Here is a 23152-nt window from a genome sequence, read left to right on the forward strand (position 1 = left end):
GTGGCTCGCACTCAACCTTGTAAAGGAATAGCGAGGTACATACCTGGGGGGTTGTGGTGCTGGAGCTGGTGTGGGGGCCACAGTGGGACCAGTAGGGACGACGCGTCTCGGTCTGGCAATCTCCTCACCTGGAACCACAAATCAAATCTGTTTACTATATGTGACTCTTGCATCACGTTCTCCTAAATTACTACCATTAAGAAGTGAGCCTGCTCTAAGGTGCAACAGGGCTTATACTTACTGGATGTATTCCTCTTCAAACCCTGTAATATGAAAAGAAAAGACAGTGAAGTGTAAAAACCCAAACACATGAAACTTCAGAATGTAAACAACAAAGAGTTAAAGTTATGTGCAAAAAGCAAGTCACTGTTGTAAACCACATTGTCCCATCTATGTGCAACAGTCGCAAATACATCAAAAAATGTATAATGTCAGAGCTCTCAACTGGATTATCCTTTCTTTTAATTATGAGAAAACTGTGCGGTTCAAATAGGACCAATGACGCAGAGTGTACAGTAGTGAAGGTCAGAGGATGATCTGCAGCCTTAGGTTGACTTAATTTGATGAGACCTCTGGAACTTCCTGACCAGCTACAAGCTACCCAGCAGCAGACAGCACTAATGCACACACAGACACACACTGCTGTGCAGGAAGCGCTCTTATTTCTAAGCTATAAATCAACTTCTTGCCTCTAAAACATAGGCGGTTTTAGTTGCAGCATTATCATTATCAAGACTCTTGTATTTACCAATTTACCAATCTCTTTATACTGTTATTTACAAATTGCCAAAAAAACTAAATTGCACAGGCTAATGCTAACCTGCATGACAGTGATCACTTTGATTATAGTGTAAATGGGATCACCATCAATGGTAGACTTTTTATGCTGTATTAGGTGATAAATCGAACACTGCACATTTATTGAAATGTGGCAAGTTGAAACAAATCTCCTCAGCAGCTATCAGGTCAAAAATATATATCATTAAGGAGGCAGTTGAAATTAAGGGGGTGTAAAGATCCATAACATTAACATTGTTAGTATCACACTAGCCAGAAAATGGCAACTTGGTAAACGGCTGCAGTCTGCAGTGAGCTAACTGCCGTGAGCAGTGGTTTGAGGTGTCAAAGCCAGAAAAATTGGAAAGCCTTCAAAGCATGCTTTTGAAGTTTTAAGAAGGCACCCTTGGTACTAGAGAAGGTGTGAGACTGATAGAGTTGAAGCTTAAGAAGATTAAAAGAGAAATGAGTTTTGTTTTGTTGTTGGAGAGGCAACAGCACAAATAACTCTGCCTCTCCAGCTGGGATCTTAAACACCCGAGTGTATGTGAGTGTATGTATGAATTCACCATGAGAGGGACACAAGAGGCCAAGAAAGGCAGAGGGCAGATAAGGAGAGAAAGAGGGAAGGGAGGGGAAGAGACTGGAGCAGATGAGAAGGCACAACGATGGGGAGTGACTGAAGTAAGACATCAAAAGGTCCAGCTGTCAAAAGTGCAAATTTTCTCCCACTATAGAGACCAAGCGAGAAATCATTCAAGATGAAAGAGCAGCACACAAGCACAATAGTGATCTTGAGAATCTGGAAAAATATATTTATAAATCTGTATATTTATTCATTTATTTGATTAAATATTAGCATCAAAACAAATTAGCTAACAGCTTCGACCCACTGATTCGGCGGATGACCCACCTACGTATTTTCAGTCTTATTCAACTGCCCCCAAGGAAAAGGTGACAAGCAAAAGGGTACAAGAAGCTGCATGACATATTTAGCCTGACCCCAGCGAGACAGAGAAAGAAAAGGACACTTACCGGGCTACGTCTCTGTGACCAGCAAAAAGGAAGAGAGAAGAGATACCTGGTCAGAGAGTGACAAATCAGTAAAGCAGACATCATACTATATGCACCAGGAGAGGAGAGGAGGAATTTTGGCCCGCTTGCTCAGATTTGGGGATAAGGGTGTTAACATTTCCGTATAGAGGGTGTTATGTGCTCATCTGTGTTAGAGTTTGTGAGAAATTACTTATGCAGCCTTATCCAGCTTAAGGATTTTTGACTATAAATGCAAAGTGCTCAATAAGTACTGTGTAACAAGGCAAGTGGGTATTGGGAAACAGCTCTGTCTGTTTGTATTTATGCCTATATCCCAATCTTCTGTTTGTGATGAGGGAAAACAAAGTGTTACCATTGACTGATATTTGCCTGGATCTTAAATATGATCTGTGAGCCTGCTATGATTGGAAATCATCCAAAATATACTGCAGAGCTGCTTCAATCCAGTCTCCATGATGAGCTCTTTATTCGATCATTTTTGTGTTATAAACAGTCATTTTTGCCATCTAATCATTTTCTGTTTCCCCTCATTCTCTCTGTAAGTCTCCCATCTGCCCTGTTGGTCTCTATAATTTCTGCTGAAATCTCTCCATCTGCCTGCATCCAGTCCCCCCCTCGCATCAACCCTCTCTCCCTCCTTCCCTCTCTCTTGTGCTTGTTCCAGTTGTTCAGTGAGCCATGAGTGATTAAAGTGATGCAACAGGGGTGGGACATGCTGGTGGAAAGGATTAATGTCATTGGATGAGTTGGTGCAGGATACAGTGCAACGCTGTTTGTCATAACCAATCAGTGTCTCCCTGCTCTATGTAAACAGGAAGAACAACAGGAAGTGTTCAGAGTAACGCACTTTGACCTTTTGGCCTCGATCAGTTACTGACATTGATCTTTAACATTAGAAAATTGTTGTGTACAGACAGTACAGTGTGTGATATGTGTCAAATCAGACAATGTTAAGAACAGGAAGAGCAGATTTTTGAAATTCAATACTGCATCTTTGCCTCTGGTGGCAGAGTAATGAAACATTGTGTAATTGTGGCAGTTCATATCTCAACGCAGAGTGAGTGACTTTGCCTGAGGGGACGACCTGTGTAGACCAGACTGTGCTGCGGCTGGCTACACTATTGGCAGATTCTGAAACATGAAGAATTTATCAAAAAAAGTAAGATGTTTATAGTCAAAATACTGGTAGACAATAAGACACGGTATTAAATTGTGATGCAAGATGCCTATTTTTTTCTTCTTTTTTTTTTTTTTTTTTTTTAGTTCCAACATTTTAACTCCAACTGTGACCTCCTCCTTGCCTCATCCACTGCTTGAAGTCTCGCTATTTGGACTAAGAACTGGAAACTCAAGACCCCAGAACCAATTAAAATCAGATTTAAGATGTCTTAGTCAGCGGAAACAACTTAAAGAGAGCGCTCTTGCAAAGTAACTAGGCAAACAAATCAGCTTTCATGTGCCATAAAAATGCTGAGCAGGCACACACATGTACCTGACTATACAGTATAACACCACCATGAAACACACAAAAGAGAAATCACATAATATTGGTCATTTACCCAATAAATGCTGGGCCAATAATAAAACCTACAGTTATAACAAACTAGGTTAATATCTTGTTTCATATGTAGTCAGCTTATTTTTGGCAACAAACCAATCATGAGGGATTGCAGGGTTAACAGTCAAAAAAAAAAAGAAAAAAAAAAGATATAAACACAACAAACATGCAAAGCATAGGCTTACCGGACTCCTCTACAGGGGTTAGCATCATCATTAAGGGCAGCAAAGGATGAGCGATAAAAAGCGGATACAGAAAAGAGACAGGTGGCGTAGTTAAAAGATTAGAGTGAAAAGTGTATTCACATTGTAAAGCAAAACATCTGTACCATGCAGGCAGTCATCTACATTAATTGCAATCATTAATATAGATAAATAAAGCAGGTGTAGTACTATGGCTCCTCACTGCATTCAGTCAATCCTTGATCCCTCCACCTACACATTGCCCACGACTCCCCCTAACATGATGTGAACACAGAATCCTGGCTAAGCTTTTATGTGAAATAAGCTGTTAACCTGCATCATCATGTCCCTCTCACAGAGCTTGTGTACACATGAATAATTCATGCAGAATATGACAAATAATACGATGGAAATGAAGCTCACACAGTCTGCTAAATACAGCACTCAATATCATAGGTGTGTATAATACTTGGCATGGGGTACCCTCTTGCAATGTCATATTTACATGAAGAAAACCAACGTTAAGAGCAAAATAGTATAAACTAGAGTCTAAGGAATTTCAATGATATTCAAATGGCTCTGGGTTGTTGTCAAGTGTGAGTCTTCTTTTTGCAAATAAGACCAAGTCATGAATGTTTTAGTCTGGGAATAAAGTTTTACTGGAATGGTTCAAGGAAAAGAAAGAAGTGGAAAGAATCAGTGTTTGCTTTTGGAGGCCAGTTAACATTTGGCTCTTCATCCTCTTTTCATCAGACCATTTTTATTGTCAGTCCACAGCCAAGGTTAGCCAGGGTTGCCAGGGACTGGGAGTGACTGTGTGACTCATTTAATTTATGTGCGAGGGAAAAGCTCTGTCTGGGCAAACGTGATGCTAATTTGAACTGGTGGAGGTGAAGGTGGAAGTTTCGTAATCACAACTACAGGCCAATGTAATCCCAATGTCCTGATCCTGGTTAACACTCAGGTTGACTTGACTGCATTACATGAATTTAAAAAAGCTGTTACGGAAAGCTTATTTCAGATCACTTGTCGAGAAAAAAGCTTCCACATATGCTGATCATGACCATAACACCACAATGTAAAACTGCCCCAAAAGCAAATCTTAACTAACTTAATTAATAATTTACTCTATAAAGGAATCAATAAGGAAACAGTGAAAAGTGCCACCTCCATTTTCCTGAGTCCGGGTGATTTCTTCAAATTGTGCAAAGTCTAGAACCAAAAGATATCCAATTTACAATGATAGAAAAGTGTGAAAGCAACGAATCCTCAAATGTGAGAAGGTTGAACTACTCAACATTTGGCATTTTTGCTAAACTAATAATTTTAATGATCAACTTTTTTCTGTTGATTGACTAACCTGCTAAACTAGGCAGACACTGTATGTTTTCATTAATTATGTTAATTCACATTACACATTCACTATGTACATCTTCTATGATCAAACAGTATGAATAAAACATCTGGTTATGACATGGGCGGTCACATTAATCAGAAAACACAGAACCCCCATTGACAATTTTATTCTAACTGTCCATTGACAATACAGTTTATTCAAACGATGAACACATCCTGTGCAGTTCTCACAAAAAGAGAAAAACAGAATTACGTTGTGCAAGAGGGCGATGTGGTGCGTCAAGACAACAGTAAAATACTACTCCAATAATAATACTAAAAACAAGTTCACAACAAGTCTTTTGATAGTAGCTTTATGGGAAACAGGATGGAGAAACTGCAAGACAGCTGACCAAAATATCTGACATATCGAGAATCAATCTGATCATCAGATTAATGATCTTTCATGCAATTAATAAGGCTTCATGACCCCTGTGGAACTGAAGGTCAAATGACAACTAATCTGGCAGAAATTCAGTCCAATTCTAAAACTAGTCAGGGGTGACCAGATTGGGTAAAACTGGGCAATACCGATGATTCATGTCGTATATATGAGTAAAAAAAAAAAAAGACTCAGAGTGGCGAAAGCAGCCAGTGCTTCCCTATAACTCTCCTCCACAGGTGCATGCTACCATTATCAGCATGAAAAGACCTTCACACCTGATCAGATGAACAGTCAGTGGATCAACGCACTGAGTCTGGACTGAATTATTAAGGACTGAAGCTCAAATGACCACAAGCAATCTCACTGTACAGCAGACCGACACACGGGTTCAATGTGCTCACTTTCCTACCTGAATTATTCAAGGCGAACACCCAAGCTAACTGCCCTCACTGGAGACCATCGAAATTATGGGTAGGAGCTAGAAAGGCAGGGAAGGCCAAAGCCTACTTTGGAGTCCCACCTCTAATTACAGGCTGTCTAAAGGGGATGTGTGCTTGAATTTGGACTCATCAGCTGAGCTGTGTCGCTTCAAACAAGACCTTCACACCCTACTATTTGTCAGCAGCACGTCATCAGATGGTTTCTGTTGCGGTGGGACGTCTGCCTTGTGTCAAGCGACACCGGACTAAACGGGAGAACATTGAGGTCACTGACAGCACTGACCAAGTATCACAAGCATCACAGATCTACATGGAATCATATAATCAGCTAACCCCACTCATTACAGGGATGTGGATTGTGATTTTAGTCTAAGGTTCAAACCGAAGATATTACGTACTCTTGCATACTAGCTCATTAAAACAAACTAGTTCTGTTTATGTAGAAACCCAAGAAAAGTGAAGCAGTGACCCATTTAGAATCCAGAAACAGTTTTCAAGTAGAATACATATCGTAGAGAAAGATAGTAGCTCAGTAGATACAAGCACACACACATGCACACCCATATCTCTGCACATAAAAAAAAAAATCTACTTCTACGTGTTAAAAGGCAGTTAGAAAATGAAGACTCAAGAGTGATTTGCACATGCACATTATAACCATCTCAACACTAATACAAAGCGCTCTGTGAGTGAGACCCAGCAGGGAGAGGACAGTGATGTCAGAGCTACTCACCAGAGGAGACGGGGACAGAGCTATGTTGCCTATGGAAGCTTTGAGCTCGTCGACCGAGGGAACAGACGTGACCTGATCGGCCGGCAGCGGCTTGATCTTGATTTTGAATTTTTTCCTGTGGTCCTCCTCTTCTTCCGACTCATCAGAGGAGAAGAAGTGGGGCTTTTTGGTGGTAGGTAGTATACCATAGTCAAGGAAAGCAAAGTGCCCCCCCTCAAACAGTCCAGGATTTATTTAACATATTATAAGGGCAACTATGTGATTGTGTTGGGGCTTCCAAACTTGGAACAACATCCCTGGTAAAACTAGCCTCACTAACTTGGTGAATGCTTAACTAATTTCTCCATTGAAACAGGGAAGGTGAATGCTCTATTCTTTGCTCTGATTTCTTAAAAACTGTTTCTTTTTTTGTAGTGTTATTGCTCTAGAAATAAAAATAACCTCTCAGCACAGCTGATAAAGTGGAGGGGCAAAATATTATTATGTATGTATTTTGGTTGTGACACTTATAGAGACCTTGCACATATTACTAGTAAATTAACTGACAGTTAGGAAAATTGTGGCATAAACCTAATACAAATACAAGTTTGTACTTGGTGCACACATGCTTGACAGTAAATGTCCCTCTAAATCTGTGTGATTTCACAAAGAGGTTGTGGGGCTCTTCCTCATTTCTCTGCAACTTCAACTGCAACTAACTTTATTTAGAGCTTTGTTAATATTATGTTTTTAGACTTTGTTACGGCAGACAAAAATAAGGCAAGTTAATTCTTTGAAATGACTAATCAAGAAGCTGAGGATATCTCCCTCTTCTGACTCCTCATCAGGTCTGATGCTGTAGCCCTCATCATCTACCTCAGGAGAGTTCTGAAACATAAACAGTGAGTCAATGTAAATCTCCTAAAATATCTGTATACTGGCATGTTATATGTAACACACTGCAGTAATATTAGTTAGATGAAAATGAAATTCTAGTAGAGAAACAGGTTCACCGAAGGTTCATCAAGCTACAGTTAATGTTCCCATTGACATTTTCAGGCGATAAATACAGACCTCCAGTCATAACAAACGGTAGGTTCCCTGCTAAATGAAACATGACCAAGTGCATATTGACAAAGTCATAATCCTAGCCTACACTTTTACTATCTGTAATCACTGATTTCATTTCATCATTGATTTTACAATGATAAAGATCAATAAAAAAAGCTAATACAGTGCAGGGGAAAACAAAGCAGCAGCTATGAATAAGAATGAAAAAAGAAAATGCGACTTGATGTTGACTAAATCAGCTGATAAACCAGATCAAGATAAAAATTCCACATTTGGGTTTTTACTTACATATCTGTCCCAGTCGATATCTCCGTAGAAGCCATTCGGGGCCCCGTTGGTCTTCTTCTGAGACTGATAAGAGAGAGACAGTATGATTAAAAACCTACCAGACACTGGAGGTAAAGTATACTCTGCACTACTGTGCTACAACTGGATGTGTTGCTATGTTAACTACTGTGCAGGGGAACTACGGTGCAACTAATTCAACCCTATAAACCCTGATCCTGTGGTCCCTGGATGTCATGTCATCTGAGACTGTCCGACATTTTCCTACTTTCCTCTGACAGGCCCTGATGTTTTATCACTCTTGTTCCTTTTTCTTGTTTGCAACTTCTCAGGTCATTAAACCTAATATGATTTTTAAAACATTTTGTCTGTTTTTTTATCAAACATAAATTAAACTCTGCTTGGTTGCTAATGATCTCCTGATGACGATGATTATTGTTATAATCCTAAATGGTGCAAATAGTCCAGCAGTGCTGTATAATATTTCAAGATTTACATGTCTTCAGGCCGACCCGAATGTCACTGGGGAATATCCTGATGCCCCTTTTGTTTTTTTTCCCCTCATTCCCTCTTTGGGGAGACTGCTAATGAAAAGAAAGCTGAAACAGCAACACTGGTGGTTGACTAATGAGTTGAAGAATATACTGTGGTGTCTTTAACAAATCTAAGCTCTACACACTACACTATCCTACTACTACTATTCTAAAGGACTAGAGTTGAGTTTAGTACCGATTCAACCTCTTGTGGTTCCTGGCAAGTAAAAAGAGCACAGAAAACAAATAATGTAGTTCACAATCACCAGACTTGATTCCCTCCAGTAATACATGCGTACACTGAAGTTTCGTTTACAAATGAATAAAACGGCTGATATATATTATATATTTTCTGTTACTTACACCCCCGTCTCTGTCTGGGGACCCCCTGTAAGAAATTAAAGAAGAAAAAAAAAACAAAAAAAAACCATTAAAGTCATTAAATACATGAGCTCTTCATTTTGACATCAAGTGCTTTGCTAATTAGTTGGGACGAAATATGTAAAAGGGGTGTTCAAGGAAAATCTTTTCACATAACCACACTCACACTACACTTATTCACTCCACAAATCAACTCCCACAGACATCCCAGCACACAAACCTTTTACAGAGCGTCTCATTCACAGTTACAAATTAGCTATAACACCCCTGGAATCGTTTTTAAGATTCATCGGACCCACAGAGTATTTCATACCCGATCTAATTGGTCTATTAAGTCCATTTTGAATCCTGCAGTATTTGCACAACTTCTGAACATTTCAGATAACATCAGCTGTATGTAAACAAGCAAGCTCAAAACCACTGGATACATTAAGTACTGACACATTACTTTGAAGCTCCATAATAATCTGTCCCATATGATCCACTAACACAATACAACACAGAATATACCACTGTGGCTCATGACCGCTATAACCTCTGTGACTGTGCAAAGTTAATGGAGGAAGCTGTCTAACCTCTTTTTGACAGTAACTGTACTTAATACTAATCCTGTAATTGTTCTTACTTATTGCAATCCTCGCATTCTGCTGCAGTGTATAAGCATGACCTGCTGTCGTATATCAATTTTATTTCTTAAAATAACAAATTCCAGTTCTGAAGTTTGAGCCAGCTTTCCACTCAACTGCACAGCAATACTGTAAATACTCTCAGCAGTGAAACGACTAATATGCTCTTTGGATTACACATCAGCAAGGAGGATCAGGACTTACGTAGAGTCATTGTCCTTCTCTTTCTTCCGTATCCCAAATGCCTTCCTGGTACGTTTTTTCAATCCTGAGGAGACAGAGGAGAAAAACAAGAGACACCAAAGGCATGACTAAAAGGTGGCATCTGTGGGTTGGTTAAAGGGTAAGTGAGGTAAGCTGTTTGGCATCTATCACCCAGGGGTTTAAAGGCAACGTTTTTATGTATTATTGAGTGACTGGGTGCATCGATGTGAGGGCAAACACTCATTCAGAACTCAAAATGTGCTCATGGTCATCGCAGATGCCGACTGCCTTGGACTCCTCAAGGCCTCTTTTAGGAACGGAAAATTCATTAGCAAAAAAAAAAAAAAAAAAAAATCAATGTGCCAAGCATTTAACAAGAAGAGCTTAGACAGCCATGGAGTACATAGGCAACTACTGTAGCTCACACAGCACTACAGTCCATTACGCTACAAATAGATCACTGATGTACTGATTAGCCATACGATTGCCAGTTTAAATCCCCAGTCTCACTTGGAAAAAGTCAGCTGAGCACATCTACATGTGAGCTTGTCCTTGAACAAGGGTTCAGATCTCCTGCTGCTCTAATGAAGCAGCTCACGGACCAGCAATACAAATGTCGAGTGTATTGTTCACACAGCAAGTGTGAGAGTGTGTTTTGGCCTCAAAGAAACTTTCTGTAGCTTTTGGGGAAAAAAAAAAAGGTCTCAAATACAAACTCTGGACTTTGAAACAGACACAGAGGGTGGATAGTGCGCACATCCAACTCCAGCTGAATGTAGCTTGAGGACAGAAGTAGAATATAAAGCAAAAGGAGAGATACTGGAGTCTGTCCACACAAGGAATACTGCAAGCTCCTAAAAACATATTTTATTTTAACCAACAAGCTCAAGTTTCTGTGCACACTAAGGATGTATTCCAGGTGAATCTTCAACAAAAGGTTTACACAAAATCAACTGAAACAGCATTAAGGTTGAGTTAGTTTGTTACACTACAGTAATGTTTTACTTACTGTATTTCTATGATCTTCATTGATTTATTACCCTTTATTTTTTAATTAATTTCCCATTTTTCCTATTTCTATGAAATGGTACAGCTACAGGGACAGTTGCTTTGTTATCGTAAACATTAAGTATTGTCCTGTAAAATTATGCTGAACGACCTAATCTGAAATGCTCCTCTCATGTTCTTACCCCAGATGAAAGCCCAGTTGTCCCCCTCCATTTCTTCTCTGATAATTCCTCGACTCTCATTCTACCTCGTCTTTGTCTGATTGTGAACTCATCACATCATCTCATGACAAATCTCTTCCTCGTCCCACATGCAGATACACACTAAGCCTCAGAGCAGGAACCTGATGCTACCTCTCGCTAACCCACACACAGGAAAGCACACACACATTAACACACAAACAAGGTATCATGCTCCTGTCCTTGATCTGAGTTTGTTACTGAAATTCAACACCATTGACTCCACTCATGAATTAAAGACAAATGTCATCATCGTAACGAATAAATAAAGAATTACAGACGTGTGTACGTCAGAAAATAAGGATACATTATATACGGTGTGCATCACTTTGAGTTCAAGAAGAGCCACAGAAGACCATAGAACATGAAAATTCCAGTTAGGTGCAAGCTGTACCTGCATAGAAAGTGTTAACCTTATATTCCCAGGTTTGAGATATTTCTTACTACACTAATCTTTGCATCAGCGTAGCTGAAACCAAAATGGGAAATCGATCCAAAAAGGCCCACTGGCCATGAGGAGTCTCACCCAGAAATACCCTGTCATTGATCCTGCAAACGCATTCAGCCTTGCTTCCTAGCTCAAAGTCAAAGGCTTGTCCTTTTAAACATAAAGGTAATTTTAAGTGCATATGCGGAGACATGGGCACACCTCAAGAAACAGAGCTTGATGAATATTAATGGACACTAGGTGATCAGGAGTTAGGGGGCACCAAGCATCCATTTCTATAAAAGCTACCAGAGTGAAGAAAAGGGGGGAAAAAACAAACATATGTGTTTAATTGAAAACTCCAAGTCCCCATAACAGAGATCAAGATCCACCCCCTGCAGGTTTCATTTAATCAGAGCCTGGCTAAAGATGTCTTCTCTCATTCTGTGGCTTAACAGCTTCCCTCCTTCTGATCTTAGTGAGGCGTCTGTCAGAGGTCGTAGTATGAGAACACAGTGTGCTCTCTCAGCCCATATCGTAATGGAGTGATAGAGTTTTAATTGTTCCCTCAACAGCTGTTCCACAAAGGCATCAACACACAGTGAGCTCTCCTCGGCCCCTCCCTTTTACTACTCCATGGAGTCTGATATTGTCTCGTCTGGATCGACCCTTGAAGCCTGCAGGTCTGGCATCTAACTGAGTCTGAGGTTTTTGGGTCTCTCCAACTGATTCAGTCCTCAATTTATTTATTTTGTGCCTGATGCCATTCAAAAGCAAACTCTTTTCCCCCTGTCGTGGCCCAGTTAAGTGTTACCTGTTGACTCAATGTCAAAATGTGGTTGTATGAAATTATCCTCCATGATGTTGCCTATGATGGCCTCCTTTTCTTCATCACCTTTAAACAGCTTGTATCATGATGCATCTCCTTTTTTTACTTTAGGCACCATCAAGACATACCAACTTCAACTTATTTTTAAGATTTCTGAACGTTGTCAGTTTTTAAACTGCACTTTTATTTCAGCAAGCAGTATTTACTCCAAATTTGTCACATTCACATTTCTTGACGCTGCCATCTTGTTTCAGGCCAAGACTGAGGTCTTCAAATAAATACCTTTCTATATTTCTCGCCCCTCTTTTGGCTTCCCCTCTTTTTCTTCCTTTAACATCTGTTTCACAGTCCTGTATATTCTGTGGTGCCCCCAAGCAAGAGCTGACAGGTTTACAGCTGCGCTAATGAATGAGTATTCTGTGTGTGTGTCAGTTGGATGTCAGTGTGCACATGGCAGCTGCACCCAGGCTACAGAAATACAGTGTTTCTGACAATACAAGTGATTTTATTTTGTTATTTTCTTGTCCTCGTCTTTGTAAACTTTTTTTTTTTTTCGTTCATTTTGACGGCTTGCTCTTTGTAAATATTATTTGGGGATTAAAAAAACAACATAAAAAAACAAAAAACAACCACTGACAGACTGCCGAACATTATTGCAAAACATGCATGGGTTCACAACAGAGAGCATCATGTACGGCACACTTGCTATATGGCATATCTGTTCTTAAGTTGCACTTTTTTATATATCAAGCTATAGAGTGTGAGAATTACTGACACTAATAATACAAATTAGAATTAACCAGAATAATGTAGCTTAATATCTCAGATCATCCCAAGATTTAATATTTTGGCCTCCATTGTACAAACAGTCCAAACAGACCAGCGTTACTTAAAAATAGCATTAAATAACTATTCCATGTTTGGGGACTGGCAGGACCTAAATCTGACTGTATGACATGAATGTGAAAGAAAACATGAATGCGTATGTGTAGGGTTTCATTATTGGAGAGGGAAATAACAATATGCGGTACACACTGTTTAATGACTTAATAGCTTCCGTTCAGAGGGATGCTAACAGAAGTGCTAACGTAATTTGCAGTCTCTTCTCAAGACACAGTAATGTAATTGTAGGAAAAGCCAAAGGACATGAAGCCAAACAGGACAGGACACTGCCAAACCTAAAAAACTACATGACGACTGAAGAACAACAGTACACTGGCGAGCGTTAATCATTCAAAATGTTTTGCTCTGGGAATCATGTATAGAAAAAATACAAATGTATTTCTCTTTCTAGTGTGTCTGTGGGACTCAACAGTAATTTCTACTGAGATATTTTCCAAAGTGGTCTGAAAAGACTTTAGAGTGTAGGGTTCAGGATAATCTTGGAAAAGTGGGACTTTAACTTTAGTAAGTGTCCAAACAAGTGAAAACAAACTCACAACAGGAGGAACACCACCACCCAGAGCAACAGAGAGTGTATTATTATTATAGCATCGTGAGGTCCACCCGTCAGCCTACAGGAAGTGGTTGCCACAAACATTGCCTTCAATAAAAAAATAAAAAAATACGAACCACCTTGAAAACACTTCAATTATAACATTTCTCCCATTATTAAATTGAGTGCACATGCACAAGAATGCATACCAAGCTTTCACCATCAGCATGCAGCTTTAACATCAATAGTTGGAGGAGTTGTCCAGTTAAAACATACTAGTGCTGCAGGTCACTACATTTTTGGGGTTTAGACATGTTTTTGAAGGAGGGCAGAAGAATAGTCTCTTAATTTCTGACTGTTTTTTCCAGTGAGCAAGCCTAAGAAATTCCAAAACTATTTAGAAAATACTTAAAAACATGGCTACATCTAGGGCACAACCACACTTGGTTGCACATACAGTAGGAGATAGCTTTTTAAGTAGACTCTCTACATCTGGTCAGGGGGAGTGGAGGCTGTTTTACAAGCTGCTCCAAAGGGGAAAGAGATAAAGAGGCTCTATTGGCCAACCAACCAACAAAACACACACATGCACACACAGCTTGTGCTGTCGGCCACAGCAGAGTAGACCAGGCCAGGCCTCTCCAAACTCTGAATGGGAGACCTGTGCTGCTGTGCATAGTAAGTAGGAAGGACGATAATACACCACTGAGATCTAGAATCAGAAGTGTTGTTTATGTCTTTTAAATACTAATTTAGATCCGAGTGCAATAAATTGACTTCTTAAACTCTCATTTGGCGCTTTTCTTTAATATGTGAGCATCTAAGGAAGTTGACCAATCAATCTTAAAGTGGAGTAAAAAAGCTATTGATGCTTATAATCCTGTGTAAACAAGTCAGAGCATGCTCAGGTTGGAGTATGGGATGAGAGAAGTGTGAAGACGATGTGCCAGGTTGTTGTGGGTATTGAGTCAAGCTGTTGACGCAGCACGTGGGGAAGCATGTGGATGTACTGACAGGCAGGCAGACAGGTTAGAAGACAAGGAGACATGTAATTAGTGGAACAAGACGAAGGCTGGCAGGCATATAAACAAAACAGGAGACCTGTAGACAGAGAGGCTGTAAGGAGCTGTAAGTAGACAAGCAGGCAGAGCTGCAAGACAGGCAGGCAGGCAAGCAGACTGACATACAGTAGACAAACTGGGAGATAGACAGGCATATTGCAAACAGGAGGTTTAAAAGGCTCTTTTGTTGGAGTGACTCATCTGTCCTCATGGTCCTGAGAGGCAGGATGAGGAGGAGGCAGGTGAGGAAAGATATGCTGCTTAAAACTGGCATATTCACCGACAATGACCTGGCAATGCTGCAATGATGCTGAGGCAGAAAAATGCTCTAATATCATGAGGAAACACGTGATGTGCAGCTATGTGACTGCAGCCTGCATTTCAGCTCATGCACCATTTTTGCAGATGTGCAACATTGAGGTGTATCGTTAAAAAGTTAAAGCAGAAAGACTGTGGATGTACTAATGAAAAACACATGGTCCTATTCATCAGCTACTTTGCAACACACTCAGAATTAACCTTTAAATATGAAGCCACATATCTCAGGATTTTATTTAAGTAGAGAGATGTCTGTCAGGGACATGAACATTCACACAGACATGGCAGTGCAGTGGCATCATTTAATCTCCCCATATCTCAAGTAGAACACGAAAGAAGACCACCATTTATTCCACCTTCTCCACCTACATTTTCCCCACTAGTCTCAGAATTTAAGCTTCCACTTCTCTAACCTTCCTGGCACTAACCCAAAGATGGAGGGAGAGTCTGACAGAGGAAGCAAGGAGGAGATAGGCTGTCTGTGGAAACACAGACAGAAAGGTAAGGGAGCATGGCATAAGAGAACCTCCAGAAGTGGCCATCGACAGCCATCACCTGCAGCCTCACTGTGTATTTCGGTGCCAATGTGTGTGTGTGTGTGTGTTCAGTGAAAGAGCCAGTGTCAGTGTGGCAAAAAAAAAAAAAGACAAAGAGACGGTGTCAGTTTGCGTTTGTGCCTGCCGTTGCTAAAATTAGGCCTTGACTGTACTGTCCAGGTGGCTGCACTGTGAGCTGTCAACTGTAACACTTCCATTAACAATGTACCCAGTGCATGAACAAACACACACACAGATGGTAAGTACAAGTCAGTTTTGTTGTACGGATGCATCCTTTGGAAAGGAAAAAACAAAACAAAAAGAGATGTTTTATTGAGTGACGTCACCCACCTCTAAGAAAAGTGGGTCAGGGCCAGAAACCATAAAGCAGCAGTTGGTGCAGTGATGAACAAAAGACTTGAGAATGCCAAGGCGGTGGTGATGCATCCATCTGTGCACCAGCTCGATTTCCTCTAAATATCTAATATTTTATTGATCTATTTGGATTAATTTATTATTTTCATGGGGACTACAACAGCTAACATTTTCATCATCACTCATCAATAGGTTATATCTTTTATTAATCATTTAATCTATAAACTCTCTGAAAAGACTGAAAAACAGCCATAAAAATTTCCTAAAACCCAAAGAGATTTATACAAATAACAGTGTTAATCTAAAAGATAGTTAATCCATAATGATGTAAAATAGAGAAAAGGAGATCATCACATTTGAGTTGCTGGAACCAGAGCATGTTTGTCATTGATAAAAGACTGGTTAATACACAAACTGTTTCAGAACTACATCAGGCCACTGCTACATGTCATGACATTTGGTCTGGCCTAATTTGCAACACGTGTCAAGACAAGCTTTGATTAAAAAAAAACAAAAAAAAAACATTAGCAATAGTAATATATGTGATGTATGTAATACATATATAAGTTTAGACAGGAAGTAAGAAATTAACACATTTAATTTTTCTTTAAACTATGAGTACTGGTGAGATCTTGTAAACTTTCTGTTAATAGTGGCTTAAATGTAAAAAAAAACAAAAAACTATTGTAACATAAATTGTAAACAAGATGCACTGAGTATGTAGCAGTCTGTATATTTATGTAATATAAAGCCAGGGTGTTTTTGTATTCATTACCAATCTGTCCATCTCTTCCACCCCCATCATTGTTTTTCATCTCCTCCCCTCACCCCCTCTGTCTCTATAAACAGCCAGCACTCATGGTTCCCATCCCCAGGCTTCAAATAGCATCCACCAAGGACTGTGTGGCAAATGACCCTGCTGCAGAGGCAACAAAGTGGCTTTTAACATGGATTTTTGTCACAAAGACAAAGGGAGGAGATGTATTTTACGCAAGTCTGTTAATCTATTGACATAAGACTTCCACAGATCAGAGAGGCAGATATGGGAACCGAGTGCCCTCTCTGCCTCCAGCTGGTGCTCAAAGCGCTCCTGCTCATGCCACAGTTCCACACTTCCACGATCTCTTACAAAGTCTACTTGTTCCATATAGAGGGAAAATGAATGCTTGTCTCTTAACAGATAATGTGATTCATAGTGAAGCTGCTTGTTCAAGTGCATGACTGTTAGCTTGTATGAATTAATTAAAGATACATGCTGTGAAAGTTTAAGCATCTCTGAAAGCACTAGCAGATCACATATGGGATTTTAAGCTCCTGAGAATCAACATCATCATTGCTCCACACTCGTAGTTCTTTGTTTTGACATTTATATTGCTCTTTTGTATATCTACAGATACTGAAAGAAGTTTGAAGTTTCTAAACAGTAGCTCTGAGAGAATATTTTCACTGAGAGAAAACTTGAGAATAACTACATCTTGAGGGTGACCTATAGTTGGCGAGCAGAACTTTTTTCTTTTTTTTCCATAGAGGCCCCTTCAAATGTCCCCTTCAAATGGGTGTTGCCAGACTACAGTTGTCCAAACCCCATGTAGGCCCCCCAATTCTACCCTGGAGATGAGTTCCCAGCTATTTCAGTCATGTTGTCCTATCAAAACAGATCACCACAGCCACCACTGAGGGGGGAAAAAAAACAAAAAGTAGAAAATCCTCTCTTCTTCTTTCAGCCACATTAATCTGACAGTACCCAGAAATGTCATCTGCAGCCACCCAGCTGAACCCCATCACCACAGGAGGATGAAACAGCAAAGCGAGAAAAATATCCTCTTTTCATGCATGCTGCATTTTTATGGCCACAGTCACCTGGCAGGCTTGGCGCATTGATTTAGCTTTGGAGTGACGCTCAGCAATCAGTTCGGCTGGAGCAGCAGTCATTCCACAGATGCTGGGGAAAAGTAAGGCCATCAGTCTTATTTCGTTGTATTTTCCCAAAATGTATGTTCACTGTGCACAACAGCCGCATGCTGTGTGCTAGCGAAATGGCCCTGCTGTTCCCCATTCCTCATGGTAATGGCTCTATTTTCATACAAGGATTCATAAAAAATAAATTACCCTGCATCATAGTATTATAAAGTGGCAAAACACTGTTAAATAAACTAAACACTAAATAATTACAGGTCCCTTTTCTGCACAAATTAAGTGAAATGAAGATAGAAAACATTTTGAAGGGTAGAAGTAAGGTGTGAGACTGAGGCGTTTGTTGGCTGCATGTCAACAACCTGAAGATCAACCTCTAAAAAAATAATTGGATAGAAATGTTTTCTTGCCTCACGCAGGACAGCGAGGCCACATGCGACGTCAGTTAGTGTGATAATGTCTGGTTTTCAAGGCTAAAGCTGCTCGTGTGTTTTAGCTGTTGGCAAGACAACAAAACTCTAATGCAAGATACTTCCAGAGTTGAGTGGATTCGTCAGCCTACAGGGATCATGACAGGTTCTTCTTTTCCTCATACACTGTCACATTTCAGTCCCTGCTTTATAATCATCGCTGTAGATGCTGCATTAATATACAGCAGTTCAATATCAGGGTATGTGCTCATAGTTGTGGGTTGGAAATTCATAGACACGCAGACATATGACGCAACACATCTGCATATATATATTACACAAGACAGTGTACAAGTACTTCATTGGGCTCTCAGTCTGTTGAATCCATTTCAGACCACTGCAACCTTGACTTTAGGAAATGACTGAAAGCACGCGTAAACTAGAAACCATCTTGTGATGGGATCACTCCAGTCACTACACCCTTCAACATGTTCACGTTCTGACACACGACTACTCAGCAGTTATTACTACATTATTACATGACTCCTCAGTACTCTTGGGTCAAAGCACACTCATCTTTGAACTTGGCCTTCATTTTGATCTGGCAGGTGTGATACTTTCCACAAGGTGAAGATAATACCACCCCCACTGTTGCGGCCGGTAACAAAGCCAGAATTACTGCAACCTTGTCTTTATGAAATGAATGAAAACACACATAAACAAACCCAGAATTACTGCGACCTTCTTGTGTCTGATATAAAATGGAATTTTCTGAATACACAACTTGTCTGACAGGCAGAGAAATTATGCCAACAGCACATGTCTGTTGTCTGTTGACCTTCAAGGACACAGCAAATTCAATTTGAATGTATCTTCTTTATGCTGTAGGTCCCTGCTTGCTTTCGAGCTGGCTCAGGACTAAAACAGCAAGGACCTCTACTATCACGCCCCTCGTTAATGTGAGGCTCAGGATGGGGAGGTGTCAGTGCTCCAGTCTGGCCGAGTTACAATCACATATTGATTAAGAATCCCCTGAATGTAGTTTTCTGAGGTGCAGTGGACAATATCATTTACACTGAAGGGATCAGACAGTTACAGGAAAGTAAAGTACATAGTACAGTGAGGTAAAGAGATGAGCAAGAGAGGTGCAGCCATAAACTCATACTGCAGAGTGCTAACAGTATGCTGAAAAAAAAACCCTAAGATTAATATTAAATATTCTTATGTAATACATGCATGAAATATTTAAAAACGTTTTTCTAAGTAAAAATAAGAAATGAAAAGTTAAAAAAATATCCAAGGCAGATCAATGATTTGTGAAAATCTCTGACAATCTGATAAGTTAACAGCCATAGCAATAACTCCCTGGCATATTCACTTGTAGCTTGTGTTTATTTTATTTATGTGTGTCCGATTTGAGAGATTAAAACTAGAGCCTGCTCACTGATCAACATGATCCCCCGCGTGTTTACTGGCATGTGATCCGTGTTTACTATGAGGTGATCAATGTTTCGATCCAATAAGCATGTTTGTCAGGATTATCTGTCCGCTGCAGCGCTGCAGCACAATATGAATGAGAAACCAACCATTTCAAGCCATGTTGAGCGATAAGCTTTTACAATTTAAATGACTGTAAGAGTTACAAGCATTGACCATGCAACTATGAATTAACAGCCCAGAATGCAGTTGTATGGTCCTTTCAGCCACATTTAACCAAACATTTTTGTATGCTGGTCTCACATACCTCAAATAATACCCACCAAAATTCTGGCGCATATAAAACCAAGGAAATAACACGAGGCAGTTGTAAGGTATCATCCCATCAAAGAATGATGGAGAACTGAAGTAATTGGTGAGTGGTGGGATGCCCATGTGTTCTGTTTCCACTAGATGTACAAACAGTAGCCTATTTGTTTACATATTTGTTAAAGGCTCCTCGTTGTAAGTTTGTTTTGTTGTTTTTGTCCCCATTATCAATGAATTGATTGACCTTGCATCTGATTATTTTAAAGATATTGATGCAATCACACTGTATTAAACAACAGAGGTTGCCTTGAATCACATGGAATATTCTAAGATTGTAGAAAAGCAAATATGCTTTACATTAATTGTCAATAGCTCAACTGTCAAGAGATTTTTTGTCATTTTAATAACAAATGCAGTGATTCAAAGATACTGAGCCATAAGGCAAAAGACAGAGTGCGTGTACACTGAAGTGTGATTCACAGATGAGAGGACGGATTTTTTTTTTTTTTTTTTTTTAAATACACAAAACTGGGAGATCTGTCTTTGCACTGAGTATGAACTCTCCATTGTATTGAGAGGAAGAGATGGAGGAGGAGAATGAGGAGGAGGAAGGATGGAGGGTCTGTGGTGTGAAAAACACACGCACGCGCACACACACACACACACACACAAACACACACACACACACACACACACACACACACACACACACACACAAACAGCCGACATTTGATATGACTAACTGATGAATCAATATTCCAATTTTACAGAACAGACTGGACGGTAATGATTAATAATACACAGCTAAACATGAACAGTGCCTTGTGTGGGCCAATCAGCTGTTCACACACTTTCATATTGAAGGATGTTTATTCCATTTACTTTTTATAATTTTTTTTTGAAAGTGTTGGACAGACTTTAAAGTTTGACTTGTGGGTTGATGGTCTAAAGGTGCAATAGGAAAGGCCATAAGTTCTTTCTTTTCAAGAATAAATTTGAGCCATGGGTAAAATTTGGGCTAGACGAGATGTCAGGAGGACATTGACATGATGGGAAATCGCTTTTGGGGAACACATTTTTTTTGTTTGTTTTTTTTTTTTTTTATAAATATGTTGCTCTGTACAGAATGACTGGCCAATTGACCTTTTTGAAGCTGCAAAGAGCTTTGTTTGTGTTTATAGAAGCTTACGGAGACTTTTTTCAGAAAAACTGTGAAACTCCAGTGGAGTGTCTCAGCAGACGCATCATCATTATTATTATTATCATCATATATCAAATATCTGAGGTCACTAACCAACATCAAGTATGCTGAGTGTTTTTCTTAAATGTTCTCAAATAGCAGACCTGTAACATTAAAACTCTTGCATCAATTGCATCAATATCGTGCTAAAAAAATGATTTTTCATTTACCCTTGATCTGGAAGTGTTTCAGTGCAGTTTTTGGCATAGTTAAATCAGCTAGGCTTCAGCCCAAGGGAACTAATCCAAGCCACATTTATGATCTTAGAACATCAGTTTGACTGTTATTTGCCTGCTTTGATGGTAAATCTTTTATGGGGAGACTTGAGATAATAAAATCAAGCACCTATTTTACAACAGTGAAATGGCATGTACAGAATTGCTGCTTCACTCAACAGATATGAGTCTGAGGGTGTGCATTGATGGATATGATCCTGGGTATTGCCCCACTTGTCTTTTCAGTATAATGTATGGCCACTCTTCTCAATGCCAAATCCCAATTCTGTCAGCCAATGCACCAAGGAACTAATCATGTAAATGGCCGTGATTCCATCCAATAAACTCTTGTAAAAATTGGGGCTGCGCACTGAGTGACTGAAGGATGAACTCATCATTCATAAATACTACAAATACCTTTAATATTGCTACTTGATCACACAACTTTCTACTTTTTTTAAAAAAAAATTGCTTCCCTCTACTTTCTGATTTGTCCTCTCTCTGCTGTCATACCTTTCTACTTCATGTGTTTGCATTTAAAACTGATGGTAAAGCTGCGTATAATTAATAAACATAAACATAAATAAACATAATAAAATGTCAACATCTCATAGTTCAGCGTAATTCAATACTCTTCAAAGACCAGATAGAGCAGGAATTTAACTTTGATTTGTTGTAGTGAATAAATTATTTGTTGATTAGCCGATTAGCCAATCAGATGGCTCATTGATTAGTTGTTGAGGTTATTTATCTGATAAACATGCCTAATATTTGCAGGTTATAGATTCTCAACTTCTCATAAAGAAACACATTTTTAGGCTGTTGGAGTAAGAAATTCCAAGGTTCACTTTCACTTGGGACATTGGTAATTCAGTTTTGATGGATATTTACCATTCTTTCTAGTTTTAAAAAATGTTTGATGGAAAAAAAAGGCAACCATTACTGCATTTGTATAGCCCATCAAATTAAGTGAAACTCAAACCGATTATGACAATCATTTTACTAGTTATGGAGAGTACACCTCAGCTTGTAGAGTTACATAATATCTTCTGTACGGCATTACAAATTGGGTCCAGAAGTATATAATGAAAATGTTATGGGAAAAGAAAAATATCAATGGAGGTGTCAACTGAGAGAGACATGAAAGAGCGATGTGAACAGACTCCTGTCACTTCTCCTCTGGGCACTGCTGTATGAGTGTGTGTTTGAGAGAGAGAGATGGAATGAGACACAGGCAGTACAGTAGATTGCAGGTCAGATTGTGAGTCTGCCCAGAATGAAAAGTTTCCACATGAACAGTAATCAGTGTGTGTGTGTGATATGTATCAGTTGCTGAGATGCATCCTGGTCACGTCCTCCTTCTGTATGCCCCGGGGGGGGGGGGGGGGGGGGGGGGGGGCAGGAAATTACTTTGTTTGTAAAAAAGGAAAAAAAAACTAATTATGAAAATAAGGACAAAAAAGATGAAGGGAAAGAGTAATGAGGGAATGCAACACAGAGGAGTTGTCAAGTCAACGCTGCACAATTCATTAATAGATGAGATCAGCAACAAAAGTACTCTTCTATATCCTGACCCTGTCATTGTGATAGGATCCAAAAAAAGATGGCCCAAATTCCTGTGGATTACATCTCCCTTATTCGCTACCAACAATCTAATCTCAGTTCATGCTGGTTAAGGCAGACCGCTGACTCCACCCCCTCCCCAGTTCACACACCCAGATTATAGGTTTAGTTAGCTTTTGGTGGGGAAAGGAATGTCCTGACTGTCTATGGTTCATTAAGACAAGAGCTTAT

The 23152-nt window shown here is 39.6% G+C and overlaps 1 protein-coding gene and 1 long non-coding RNA gene across 10 annotated transcripts in view; one reads left to right on the forward strand and one right to left on the reverse strand.

Moving 5' to 3' along the window:
• LOC147817503 (uncharacterized) overlaps positions 1-3236 on the forward strand; it is a 6636-nt gene extending 3400 nt beyond the window's left edge. The window contains exons 2-3 of the long non-coding RNA XR_015436321.1: positions 2890-2992; positions 3097-3236. This is a non-coding gene — a long non-coding RNA (uncharacterized LOC147817503). The remainder of the gene's footprint in view (positions 1-2889; positions 2993-3096) is intronic.
• The window catches only part of sgip1a (SH3GL interacting endocytic adaptor 1a), a 59344-nt gene that overhangs the window by 20922 nt on the left and 15270 nt on the right, over positions 1-23152 (reverse strand). For 5 of the 9 annotated variants that reach the window (XM_087170504.1, XM_087170509.1, XM_087170503.1 and 2 more), the window contains exons 3-11: positions 9606-9669; positions 8758-8782; positions 7865-7927; positions 7330-7393; positions 6527-6705; positions 4741-4785; positions 1813-1824; positions 242-263; positions 44-128 (exon numbers count right to left, since the gene is read on the reverse strand). In XM_087170504.1, coding sequence (XP_087026630.1) covers positions 44-128; positions 242-263; positions 1813-1824; positions 4741-4785; positions 6527-6705; positions 7330-7393; positions 7865-7927; positions 8758-8782; positions 9606-9669 — 559 coding nt within the window. The remainder of the gene's footprint in view (positions 1-43; positions 129-241; positions 264-1812; positions 1825-4740; positions 4786-6526; positions 6706-7329; positions 7394-7864; positions 7928-8757; positions 8783-9605; positions 9670-23152) is intronic. The other 4 variants (XM_087170506.1, XM_087170505.1, XM_087170508.1 and 1 more) reach the window with 2 other exon arrangements.

The sequence above is a fragment of the Seriola lalandi genome, unplaced genomic scaffold, assembly GCF_002814215.2.
Source record: "Seriola lalandi dorsalis isolate HSWRI2012SDOR001 ecotype SW California unplaced genomic scaffold, Sedor1 jcf7180002054949, whole genome shotgun sequence".
NCBI lineage: Eukaryota > Metazoa > Chordata > Actinopteri > Carangiformes > Carangidae > Seriola > Seriola lalandi.